The sequence below is a fragment of the Cervus canadensis genome, chromosome 1, assembly GCF_019320065.1.
Source record: "Cervus canadensis isolate Bull #8, Minnesota chromosome 1, ASM1932006v1, whole genome shotgun sequence".
In the NCBI taxonomy this organism is placed as follows: domain Eukaryota; kingdom Metazoa; phylum Chordata; class Mammalia; order Artiodactyla; family Cervidae; genus Cervus; species Cervus canadensis.
The window spans coordinates 10,775,558-10,789,148 of NC_057386.1; the positions used below are offsets into that span (position 1 = coordinate 10,775,558).

A 13,591-nucleotide genomic window follows, 5' to 3' on the forward strand; every position below is an offset into this window, starting at 1 on the left:
TTCTGAGGCTGACGTTCCTCTCTGGGGAGTAAAGGCTTTCCTTGTCCTCTGTGGGTCCTCTTCGCTTGGCATTGGCCCTGCCCTACCTCCCCGCTCTATGTTTCCTAAACTTGCGCTTGGAAGCATGTTTCTGATCAGTCTAGCTTAACCACTCACAAGAGTAAACAAGGAAATGGACTTTTTCTAAGGGAAAGGAGAGAAGGTGGATCTGCCTGGGAAGGGAGGGGACTGGGGCATAGAGAGGCAGCAGTGAGCAGGAGCAAGGGAAAGGGAAGCAGGGCTGCCAAACAGGATAGAAGACCTTCCCAGATTTCCAAATGGCAACTATGAATAAGACATCCAGCTGAAGCCATCAAGGGCCAGATCCACCACTCGCTGCTGTCTGTCATCACTGTCACTTTTCCATTTACTTTTTATCACTTTATTCTCCTTTTCTCTTTCTATTCTTGTCTGTAGCTAATTCTTTTCTCTGTGCTCTGTTCCACTCACTGTATGCACTGTGTGTGTAGTCTTTGTTTGGTATGTGCATACATGTGCATGTGTTGTATATAGAGAGTCTATATGGGTTCTACTCTTAGGAACCGCTCAGATCTTTGTAGCTGAATTCCTGGTCTGTCGTAGACATTACATGTATCCTCAGAAAGAATGGATAATCAAGTTTGTAGACTCAAAAGCTGTATGTATATCTATTAGATTAAAATTAAAATCTTTGTTTAAAAGGATTGATCTGTCACCAGGACCAGGTACTTTATTTTGTTTACTTGTTTTTTGGGAGTGCATAAAACAGTTTTATTATATTCATTACTGCTGTGGGTTAGGAGTTTGGATGGAGCACAGTAGGGCTGGGTGGTTTCTGCTCTCTGATGTCTGGGGCCTCAGCTAGGCAGGACTGAAAGCTGGGAGTGACTTGATGGCTGGGTTTGGAATCATCTGGAGGGGTCTTTGCCATTGATGCTGTCCGTGGCTGGAATTTCAGTTGGGCTGACAGCAATAGAAGTCAGTGGGGTAGATGTTTAGTTATTTTGAACTGGGCCAAAGAGACAGAGAAGAAACTAGAGTCATGTTCTCTTCTTCAATGTGCCCAAGTGTTGACTTGATTGCCTTTACATGACTCTCTTCTATATGGTCTGATCCCAGAGTCCTACGATCCTTTCTGACTTTGCCTTTCACTTGCTGGATGATCCAAACTGGCTGTTTCCATGCTTTAGATGGCCCATCATCAAACAATAGTTGGTGTTGATCTAGTCTTTGCAGAAGACGCGGTAGTGATTTGGGTTGGCAGGTCCCATTTGCTCTTACTTAGGAAGCACTGCCTTAGTCACTTCAGATTTACCTGGTTGGATCCTGGTACTTAAGCTGTCAAATCAGATAGAGATGCTTTAAAAAAATAAATAAATAACAACAACACAGAAACAATCATTTTAAAGTCCATTAAAAAGATTTTCTTTCTTTTTTTTTTCCCTTTTTCATTTTTTTCTCTCTTTCATTGAAGTATATTTCAATTTTTGTGTTACTTTCAGGGATACAACAAAATGGTTCAGTTTTATACATATATATATGATATATATCAGATTCATATATATCATATATATATCAGACTCTTTCCCGTGACAGCTTATTACAAGATACTGAATATAGTTCTCTGTGTTACACAGTAAATCCTTGTCGCTTTTCTAGTTTATATTTAGTAGTGTGTATCTCTTAAACCAGACTCCTAATTTATACTTTCCCTCTCACTTTCCCCTTTGGTAATGATGTTTTATTTTCTGTCTGTGTGCCTGTTTTATAAATCATTATTATAATTTTTTTGATTCTACATATGTGTTATAATATTTGTCTTTCTCTGACTTACTTAATATGATATTCTCTAGATCCATCCAGTTGCTGCACATGGCAATGTTTTTTTAATTGCAGAGTAACAGTCCATTGTGCATATATACCATGTCTTCTTTATCTATTCATCTGCTGATGGGCACTTAGTTTCCTTTCATGTCTTGGCTATTGTAAATAATGTAAATAATGCTGCAGTGAACATGGAGGGGCATGTCTTTTTTCAAAATAAAGTCTTCATCTTTTTTGGATATACACCCAGGAGTGGGATTGTTGGGGTTGCTGGATCATACTGTAGCTCTATTTTTAGTTTTATTGAGGAAACTCCATACTGTTTTCCAAGGTGGCTGTACCAATTTACATTCCCATCAGCAGTATAGGAGGGTTCCCTTTGCTCCACATCCTCTCCAGCATTTGGTATTTGTATCATTTGGATGATGTCCATTCTGATCAGTGTGCACTGATATGGTATTGTAGTATTGTAGTTTTGATTTGCACTTCTCTAATAATTGGTCAAGGCTATGGTCTTTCCAGTGGTCATGTATGGACATGAGAGTTGGACTGTGAAGGAAGCTGAGCGCCAAAAAATTGATGCTTTTGAACTATGGCGTTGGAGAAGACTCTTGAGAGTCCCTTGGACTGCAAGGAGATCCAACCAGTCCGTCCTAAAGGAGATCAGTTTCTGGGTGTTCATTGGAAGGACTGATGCTGAAGCTGAAACTCCAGTACTTTGGCCACCTCATGCGAAGAGTTGACTCATTGGAAAAGACCCTGATGCTGGGAGGGGTTGGGGGCAGGAGGAGAAGGGGACGACAGAGGATGAGATGGCTGGATGGCATCATCGACTTGATGGGCATGGGTTTGAGTAGACCCTGGGAGTTGGTGATGGACAGGGAGGCCTGGCGTGCTGTGATTCATGAGATCGTAAAGAGTCGGACATGACTGAGCGACTGAACTGAACTGAACTGAACTGAACTGAATAATTAGTGATGATGAACATCTTTTCATGTGCATGTTGGCCATCTGTATGTCTTCTTTGGATAAGTGTCTGTTTATGTCTTCTCCCATTTTTTGATTGGTCTTTTTAAAATATTGAGTTATATAAGCTGTTTCATTAAACAGATTTTTAAGTTGGAGAGTAACTCAGAATTTCCAAGCTAGTTTATTTTCAGAAGCTTTCTTAAGCATGATATTGTTTTAAATAGTGTTTTTCAATAATTATATTTTGCAAGCTTAGAAAAATTTGAGTGTTAGAGCTCTTCCTTCCTTGTTGCAAAGGCCCTCAGGCCCTTTGGTTATTTCTCCATATAGGCTCTTCTATTTAGATGTCCTGTGGGTAGGCTGACCTTAGAACTCCCTGGAGATGATAACTAGATCAGTTAGGTTAAATCAAGAGTTTTAAGTGGATAGGAGGTGAGTCATAGTAACGGATAGAAGGACTGGGAAGGCCAGGGAGGGATTCTGGTGGCTTCTGAGGGTCTGGAGGTCACTTCTTGAGCCCAGGTGGGGAAGTGCCCCAGTCCCTGACATCATCCATGTAGGTGATTTGTGAGGAGTGTCTAGAAGGCACTGGAATTTTGTTGATTGAGGAATGTTTTATAATTTGCTCCACTTGGTGTGATGGTAGTTTATCTATGTTAAATAGATGTAGTTTTCATTAATCCCAATAAACAGAGAGGTGTCTTCCCTCCCCTCTTCCTCTTTCTAAGCCTCCTGTGAGCACTCTCATTGGTAGAAGCCACTGTTGCGAGGCAGGCAGAATGGAGATTCTGGGCTCCAGCCCGTGATGCAGGGAGACCAGAGGGCAGATGTCTGTGCTGGTGGCAGAACAGCCGTCACTGGCAGTCTGTCTGTTCCAGTGTCTTTTGCCTTGTGCTGTGTTTTGTCTGAAACTGACTCTGCTGTGTCTGCGTTCCTCACCCCCACCTCAGCATCTTTGCTTTTTGTCCCAGCTCCGCTGCTTTCTCTCAGATTCAGCTGTTCCAGCCACATCCTTGTTTTGCTGGGCTTTTGTTGGTTTGTTTTTTTTTTTCCCCGTTCAATCTGATCTTTTTATTTCCTGTGCTGTGTGGCTTGTGGGATCTTAGATCCCAGACCTTGGATCAAACCCTTGCCCCTGCAGTGGAAGTGGGAAGTCCTAACCACTGGACAACCAGGGAAATTCTCAATCTGATCGTATTTTGGACGAACTTAGCCCATTAGCATGAATTGTAACTGTCAATGGAAGACTCACTTTTGATTAATTATCACGTCTTTCCTGTCTACTTTGTTTTCTTGTTCTTTTTCATACTTTTTAAAACTTTTTTATTTTTTTCTTTTTTCTCTAGGAGGTTGGAACTTAAATATTTTATTCTTCTAGTAGAGTCTTGAGACCAAGACCATTAATGTCCCTCCCTGCCCCACTGTCCTGGGGTCAAGGGCGTCCCTAGCCCAGGACCCTGACTGGCACTCTCACAATCTCCACGGCACTGGCTGTCCCAGGCCAGCATTTCTCACTCACGTTTTCTCTGGAAGGAAGTTTTTATAAAACTGAGAGAGGTTACTGTGTCCCCCACCTGTGAGAGGCACAGGGAGCAGGGAAAGCTTCCACAGGAGCTGACACTTGAGGTCAGATCCAAACAGTGATTCCTAATTGTTGCCAGACAAGCCTGGGATGGGGAAGGGATGTGTGAGCAGGGCCTTCCAGCAAAGACAACAGGCTGGGCAACAAGGAGCAGGAGGCCTGTTCAGAGACTCGACTTTCTGATTTTCCTGGCTGTTTTTATGCACTTGTGTTGCCTCTGGTGTCTTACTGACCTCTTTGCCTTCTAATTATTTGGCAATTGATCTTCCTGGGTTTTCTAGGTCTGCACTCATATCATTTCAGCCATGAGTTCAACCCTTACCCCATGTTGAGTGCTGTTTTGTCTGCTCTGTGAACTGTACCACCCTTCGTGGAGTGGGCACCATGGTTCCCAGGACAGAGGAAAGGAGAATTCCTAGTGAGTGATGCAGTTTCAGTATGAAATTTTTGACTTCCATGTGGTCATTTCCTAAGGAACTAACGTACCAAATGTGTTGAGCTGTCTAGTTCGACAAAGACATGATTTCAGTATTCTCAGGGCAGATGAATGGTGTGAGCTTGGGCCTCCCTCAGTTCACTGTGGAGTGTCTAGGTTACTTGTCTTAAACATCTGTGGTACCTTCAGGGTCAGGCCCCAGGTTGCTCATCTGTAACTGGGTACCAGGGTGAGTGAGTGCTGGCTGCCTTCTGTTTACCACATTCTGTAATTTTCCTGTCTTTCTTCCCTTTTTGGCTCCTTCATCTTGTTTCTTCTGGTCAAGATCAACCTTCCAGGGTGGAGTGTTCAGGTCTAGTGGGTTCCGATGCCCCTAAGTATAATGTTCTCTTTACTCTTAGACTGGCATCAGTATGATGATATAATTCGTATGAAGCCCCCTGGGACAATTCAGAAATGGATAAATCGTATAACAGATGGTACGAGGAGAGACTTGGTGAAAGGGAAGCAGATCGCGGCTGCAGTCATGCTGGACAGCATCTTCAGCATCCTTGAGACCTGGAATGCCATCAATATAACGAAATTTTTCACCCAGTTCCAGCAGCTCTATTCTGTCATTTGTGTGCCCATGATTTATGAAGGAGAAGAACAGCCGTGGAGTGCTCTACAGTATGAAGAGAAGGAGGTACCATGTCTCAGGGGTGTCAGCAACAGCTCTCTTTTCTACCTCCTGAGTGCTCAGCATCACCCCACTCCGTAGTGGCCATATGACCCCTTGACTCAGTGGACCAGGTGGATTATTGTTGTTGTTCAGTTACTCAATCATGTCTGACTCTTTGCGACCCCATGGACTGCAGCACACCAGGCATCCCTGTCCTTCACTATGTCCCAAAGTTTGCTCAAAGTCTTGTCCATTGAGTCGATGATGCCATCCAACCATCTCATCCTCTGTGGCCCCCTTCTCCTCCTGCCCTCAATCTTTCCCAGCACCAGGGTCTTTTCCAATAAGTCAGCTGTTTGTGTCAGGTGGCCAAATTATTGAAGCTTTAGCTTCAGCATTAGTCCTTCCAGTGAATATTCAGAAATATTTATTTCCTCTAGGGTTGACTGGTTTGATCTCCTTGCTGTCCAAGGGACCCTCAGAAGTCTTCTCTAGCACCGTTGTTCGAAAGCATTAATTCTTCGGTGCTCAGTTTTCTTTATGGTCCAACTCGCAAATCCGCACACGACTACTGGAAAAACTACAGCTTTGACCAGATGGACCTTTGTCTGCAAAGTGATGTCTGCTTTTTAATATGCTGGTGGAGAGGGTCAGGCCATTTCAGTCCCCTTTCTCCTTGTGTCCTGTCTAGGGAATTCTTTGTTCTCTCCAGTTTTTCCTCTTCCCACCTGCTCACCTAGATCCACCTCTGCCACTGGTCCCATCTCCTCACTTCCCCTCTCACCCCCTGCCCACTGGTCCCACCTCCTTATCTCTCCTGGGGAAGAGTGGTAAGAAGGTTAGAACCCTCCTTCACTGCATCTCCACCTGCTCTGTGGTATAGCTTAGGCATTTTTGAGACAGACCTGGAGCCATGTGAACCCTTATAAGGCTTAGGACCCCCACCTGAGATCCTCTCCAGCATGCTAAGGCCTCTGGACATACCACTGATGGTACCTCCAAAAGGCCTGGGGCAAGAGGATGCTCAGGATTTAGTGGGGAGGCAGGTGGAGGGCGACTCCTCCCCAGAGATTTCCCTGCCTCTCATTCCTCAGGCCCTACCCAGCTCACAGGAAACGAAGCTCAGTGATGGGCAGGTCCTGACACCTCTGGTGGGTTCAACGCCATGGTTATGTGTTTTCCTTTTCTCTGGGGACCAGGTGAGGAAGCACCTGTGGGAGTGTGTGACAAAGAAAATGGCACCATTTCTGGAAACCATTGGGGACCGTCTGCCTGAGGACTGCCCAGTGAAGAGTAAATTGGGAATGGGCATGATTGTCCTTTTCTTAGTGGAAAAATTCAACTTCCTCTTACTGGAAAAAGACCTGGCCTCACTCTGTCACCTCCTCTGCTTGGACACCAATTCACTAGACACCTTTCCCAAGGACCTGAAAGACATCCTTGAAACATCTCAGAGGTAGTGTGTGTGTGTGTGTGTGTGTGTGTGTGTGTGTGTGTGTGCACATGTGTAAAGATTTTCTAGCTCTCTAATGGTTTTTATCTGATTATAAAAATAAGTATTTATCATAGAATGGATGAAGACATACGAGAAATAAAAACTACCCATAATTTTACCACTCACTGTTGTCATTTCTTTGCATGAAATGTCCCCTTGATATCTCTAATTTTCTTGAAGAGCTCTCTAGTCTTTCCCATTCTCTTGTTTTCCTCTATTTCTTTGCATTGACCACTCAGGAAGGCTTTCTTATCTCTCCTTGCTATTCTTTGGAACTCTGCATTCAGATGGGTATATCTTTCCTTTTCTCCTTTGCCTTTAGCTTCTCTTCTTTTGTCAGCTACTTGTAAGGCCTCCTCAGACAACCATTTTGCCTTTTTGCATTTCTTTTTCTTGCAGATGGTCTTGATCACTGCCTCCTATACAATGTCACGAACCTCCGTCCATAGTTCTTCAGGCACTCTGTCTATCGGATCTAGTCCCTTAAATATATTTGTCACTTCCACTGTATAATCATAAGGGATTAGATTTAGGTCATATCTGAGTGGTCTCGTGGTTTTCCTTACTTTCTTCAATTTAATTCTGAATTTGGCTATAAGGAGTTCACAGTCTGAGCCACAGTCAGCTCCTGGTCTTGTTTTTGCTGACTGTATAGAGCTTCTCCATCTTTGGCTGCAAAGAATATAATCAATCTGATTTTGGTATTGCCCATCTGGTGATGTCAATGTGTAGAGTCTTCCCTTGTGTTGTTGGAGAGGGTGTTTGCTATGACCAGTGTATTCTCTTGGCAAAACTCTGTTAGCCTTTGACCTGCTTCATTTTCGTACTCCAAGGCCAAATTTGCCTGTTACTCCAGTTATCTCTTGACTTCCTACTTTTGCGTTCCAGTCCCCTATAATGAAAAGGACACCTTTTTTGGGAGTTAGTTCTAGAAGGTCTTGTAGGTCTTCTTAGAACCGTTCAACTTCAGCTTCTTCAGCATGACTGATTGGGGCATAGACTTGGATTACTGTAATATTGAATGGTTTGCCTTGGAAATGAACAGAGATCATTCTGAACATTTCATGCAAAGACGAGCACAATAAAAGACAGAAACAGTATGGATCTAACAGAAGCAGAAGATATTTAGAAGAGGTGGCAAGAATATACGGAAGAACTATACAAAAAAGATCTTCATGACCCTGATAACCACGATGGTGTGATCACTCACCTAGAGCCAGACATCCTGGAATGCGAAGTCAAGTGGTCCTTAGGAAGCATCACCACAAACAAAGCTAGTGGAGGAGATGGAATTCCAGTTGAGCTATTTCAAATCCTAAAAGATGATGCTGTGAAAGTGCTGCACTCAATATGCCAGCAAATTTGGAAAACACAGCAGTGGCCACAGGACTGGAAAAGGTCAGTTTTCATTCCAGTTCCAAAGAAAGGCAATGCCAAGGAATGTTCAAACTACTGCACAATCGCACTCATTTCACATGCTAGCAAAGTAATGCTCAAAATTCTCCAAGCCAGGCTTTAACAGTACATGAACCATGAACTTCCATATGTTCAAGTTGGATTTAGAAAAGGCAGAGGAACCAGAGATCAAATTGCCAACATCCCTTGGGTCATTGAAAAAGCAAGAGAGTTCCAGAAAAACATCTACTTATGCTTTATTGATTACGCCAAAACCTTTGACTGTGTGGATCACGTCAAACTGTGGAAAATTCTTAAAGAGGTAGGAATACCAGACTACCTTACCTGCCTCCTGAGAAATCTGTATGCAGGTCAAAAAGCAATAGTTAGAACTGAACATGGAACAAGACTGGTTACAAATTAGGAAAGGAGTACGTCAAGGCTTTATATTGTCATCCTGCTTACTTAACATATGCAGAGTACATCATGTGAAATGCCAGGCTGGATGAAGCACAAGCTGGAATCAAGATTGCCTGGAGAAGTATCAAAAACCTCAGAAATGGAGATGACACGACTCTTATGACAGAAAGCGAAGAAGAACTAAAGAGCCTCTTGATGAAAGTGAAAGAGGAGAGTGAAAACGTTAACTTAAAACTCAACATTCAGAAAACTAAGATCATGGCATCTGGTCCCATCACTTCATGGCAGATAGTTGGGGAAACAATGGAAACAGTGAGAGACTTTATTTTCTTGGGCTCCAAAATCACTGCAGATGGTGACTGAAGCCATGAAATTAAAAGACACTTGCTCCTTGGAAGAAAAGCTATGACCAACCTAGACAGCATATTAAAAAGCAGAGACATTACTTTGCCAACAATGGTCTGTCTAGTCAAAGCTATGGTTTTTCCAGTAGTCATGTATGGATGTGAGGGTTAGACTATAAAGAAAGCTGAGCGCCGAAGAATTGATGCTTTTGAACTGTGGTGTTGGAGAAGACTCTTGAGAGTCCCTTGGACTGCAAGGAGATCCCACCAGTCAATCCTAAAGGAAATCAGTCCTGAATAGTCACCGAAAGTTCTGAAGCTGAAGCTGAAACACCAATAATTTGGCCACCTGATGTGAAGAAGTGACTCATTTGAAAAGACCCTGATGCTGGGAAAGATTGAAGGCAGGAGGAGAAGGGGATGACAGAGGATGAGATGGTTGGATGGCACCACCGACTCGATGGACATGAGTTTGAGTAAGCACTGGGAGTTGGCGATGGTCAGGGAAGCCTGGCGTGCTGCAGTCCTTGGGGTTGCAAGGAGTTGGAGACGACTGAGCGACTGAACTGAACTGTTATCACTTCAGTGTTTATCCCATTAGCCTTTTTTGGTCTATGTATTATGTTTCATTTTATTACATATTCTATTGAATATTTGCTTTGGGGCAGCTTTAAGGTGTATCATGTCTCAGCCCTGCGGGCCTGTATTTGGGCGGGGGGTTTTCCCATGTGGCTCAACTGGTAAAGAAACTGCCCACAATGCGGGAGACCCAGGTTCAATCCATGGGTTAGGAATATCCCCTGGAGAAGGGCAAGACAACCCACTCCAGCATTCTTGCCTGGAGAATTCCATGGACTGTATAGTCCATGGAGTTGCTAAAAGTCAGGTACGACTAAGTGACTTTCATGCATGTATGCGTCATGGTAAGACAATGAAGCTGGACTCGAGGATGTTTGTGGAACCATCATGAATGACCTCCCCGTGGCCTCTGCCCCCGCTGTTGCATGTCCAGGAGCCACCGCCATGCCCACTGTGCTGGGCTGGGGAGCCCTGGTAGTGTGGAGGCTGTGTCGTGTCCTAAGGTACTTAGGCTTCACTGGTTGGAGCCACCTCCCCAGAACCCTCTGATGATCCCCAGGTCTTTTTTCTGCAGCTGTTTGAATTGAACTCAAGAATAATATTGGGTAGCCTTCTCTGAGCAGCCAGACTTAACGGACACTTGCCTCCTGGTTTTACAAATTTTAAACACCCAGTTAAATCCTGTTCATTTTGAAAGAGAAGAGCAAAGCTGGGAAACGTACATGTGTTTCCAGGTCTTGAGAAACATGCACATTTGTGATTGTAAGGATCATGGCATGTATTATTTATAGGCTCCCCACTTATATGTAAAAAATTGCTTCATATGTAGGTTTATTGTTGCCAGACGACCTGAACTGAAGTCCCAGCTCTGACACCAGGGACCTTTTGTTGATCACAAGCCTCTCTGAGCTTCTGTCTCTCCCACTGTCATGGAGAATGGACTCATGTCCGTTTCTGTTCCCTTTCTAGCTGGCGAGCGTCCTTGGTAAACCTGTGCCATATGTGCATGGACAAAAAGGTTGACTTCTGGGTGTGTGCTCTGCCTGTGCTGCACCACTGCATGGACCTGTCCCCGCCAGCCCCGGGCTCAGTCATGCAGCCTGAGGACACCTGGGCAGCCCTTGAAGGCATCTCCTTCTCGGAGTTTCGGGAAACAAGACCAGATCAGTAAGTTTTGGACCTGCACTTGTGTATGTAAATTTTAGAATCATAACTGTGCTTCCAAGATCTCCAGTGGACTTCCAGTGTCTACTTACCTCTCCTTTTGATGACGGACGTAATATATCACTTCCCTTAAAATTACTTCTTTAAAAAGTTTTAAACATGCAAGAAATGGAAAAACTACAAAAATGACCTGCAACCACAGAGATAATCATTGTTGTTAAACTTTGGCCTATGTATTTGCAAGGTTTCATCCAAGTGTGATTATTTGGGTGCTTACATGCTTAAAAGTCAGCCACAAATGATACAATTTTTTTTCCTTACAGTTTTATTGAGATATAGTTAACATATAGCACTGTATGTTTTACAGATTGTAGGTACACATCTTTAGGCAGTGAAGTACCATTTTGAGGCAAGCAAATATTACTTAGAGAAGACACAGAAAGCGCAATCCATAAAAGAAAAATGGTAAATATAATTTAAGTACAAAAATTTAATAGGAAATACAAATTCAGTACAAAACTTTAATACTAGCACTTAGTTCTAAGCACAGATAACATCCCCCACTTACTTTGTCTTTTGCCAGAGAAACTATACCAAGTCTCATCTATCCCCCTTCCCCAATCCAATAGGATCTAGCCTATACACTTTTAGGGATTGAAATAGTGAGTGAGCTAAATTAAGTTATTGATTCCTCACTATTATTGGAACATTTTAAAGTTAAAACCAAAATAAAATTATTTATACAATTATATATATATGCGTGTGTGTGTGTGTGTATGTGTGTGTATGTATATATATATATATATTTAAATGCCCTTCCAGGGACATGTAACTAGGAGACTATCTAGAAGATATTTAGATGATGAGCAAGAAAATGACAAACATTAGAATTGGTCTTAAAGATTGTGTTTTTCAGGCAAAAGTGACCTTTAGTATGTAGTGATGCTTTTTCCATGTGTTTCTTGTAGTTTCTGTCACTTCTGTTGCACTCTGCCATACTTTCCTGATGCCATCTTTTTGAGCCTTCAGGACAGTATTACAGAACAGAATAATTTAAAGACCTTCTCTGGACTGGGTTCAGTAGGTTGTTTGATCCAGGCACTTGCTTATTTATACATTGACAAGCTCAGTTCACAAATCATTGCACCCACAATGGAAAACAGTATCAAAATTTAAACAAAGAACTGCCATATGATCCAGCAATCCTTTTTGTTGGTGTATTTCCCAAGGAAATAAGTATCTCAAAGAGATATCTGCACCCCTATGTTAATTGCAGCATCATTCATGATAGCCAAGATATGGAAACAACCTTAGCATCCATCAGCAAATGGATGGATAAAGAAGAACTGGTGTGTACATGTGTATATATATATGATGTATGTATATATATAATCATGTTATTTGTTCACTTATGAGTGGCTGATTTCACTGAGCATTATGTCCTCAGAGTTCATCCATGTTGCTGAATTCTTAATATATTATTGCTTACTTCTCATTTGATTGAGTTCTTGGCATTTCAATCATTTTTTAAATTGGAACTTTCTAGATCTCTTCTAGGATAAATTTTAATTAACTTCGTCTGTTTTATGGACCTCACTGCTGCTCTTTTTTTTTTTTCTGTTCCAATTTTCCCTTAAATAGGAAAGAATTACTCAAGTTAATGAAAAAGAACAGACATTTGCTGAATGTGGATGAATATCTATTCCGATCCTGGTTCAGTTTGCTTCCTCTGAGTAACTTGGCTCTTTACATGGACGACCTCATCGATTACCTGAGTCAGTCTCCTCTGCATGTCTTGGACTGTCTTCTAGGGACTTGGTATCAGCTGGAAGGACTTAAGGAAATCTCCAACAGAAACCTCCAGGTTTGTTGTCTGGAATCGGCTCTTGAGTCTTTGCTTAACAAAAGCAGGTCAAGAACTAATAAGTCAGAGTTTGTGATTCTCCTTTTCTGAAAATCTGATGTGGTAAAACAATTAGAAATAAGAGACCTGGTGGGGGCATGGTCAATATTTCTTAGGATAAAGTTTGATTTATTTAAGTTTATTCTGTTTCACTAAATGGAATTCAATAAAACAATAGTCTTGGGTACGTGAGACTGTACAAGTCAGGGTTAGAAGTTATCCAGCATGCTGGTCCACTTCCTAATTGCTATCTGTCTTTTCCCATTTTGGGGGTGGAAAAAATGGTATAATTTTAAATCCTAAGTTTTATTTGTAAAAGACTAGTATTTGAGCCCCTTAAAACTTGTTTATAGAAAGAAAATTATTATTGTACCTAATTATGTTGTAGCCACACATTCCGGGAAACAAACTCACTCAGAAGGACAATGCAGATAGTGGAGTGCAGTTTTTATACTGGCGGGCCCAAGGCAGAGTCTCCTCTTAGCCAAGTACCCTGACCAGCATTTGTGAAGATCTTTTATACCCCATGTGTATGTGTCCGAACCCACCACCCCAAATTCCTTGAGACCTACATAAACAAAGGAAGGGTAAATACAATCCCAATAACCCCATCATTCATGTGTCATGTGCTTAGATAGTTAAACAATTAGCCAATAATTAATAAGTCCGAGGTTACACTCCAATAGGTACAGAAAATTTATGGCCTGTCTGGAGGAAGGGGTGATTAGTGTATGTGTTCTCTTAGGCAAGGAGTAACCTGGATATGATCTTCAAGGTTCCCCTGTCCAGAGGGGGTCTTAT

The 13,591-nt window shown here is 42.4% G+C and overlaps 1 protein-coding gene across 1 annotated transcript in view; it reads left to right on the forward strand.

Annotated features, from left to right (window-relative positions):
• The window catches only part of LOC122438172 (E3 ubiquitin-protein ligase RNF213-like), a 110,315-nt gene that overhangs the window by 22,651 nt on the left and 74,073 nt on the right, over nucleotides 1-13,591 (forward strand). Inside the window, exons 7-10 of the mRNA XM_043462779.1 lie at nucleotides 5,231-5,514; nucleotides 6,690-6,946; nucleotides 10,693-10,890; nucleotides 12,529-12,751. Coding sequence (XP_043318714.1) covers nucleotides 5,231-5,514; nucleotides 6,690-6,946; nucleotides 10,693-10,890; nucleotides 12,529-12,751 — 962 coding nt within the window. The remainder of the gene's footprint in view (nucleotides 1-5,230; nucleotides 5,515-6,689; nucleotides 6,947-10,692; nucleotides 10,891-12,528; nucleotides 12,752-13,591) is intronic.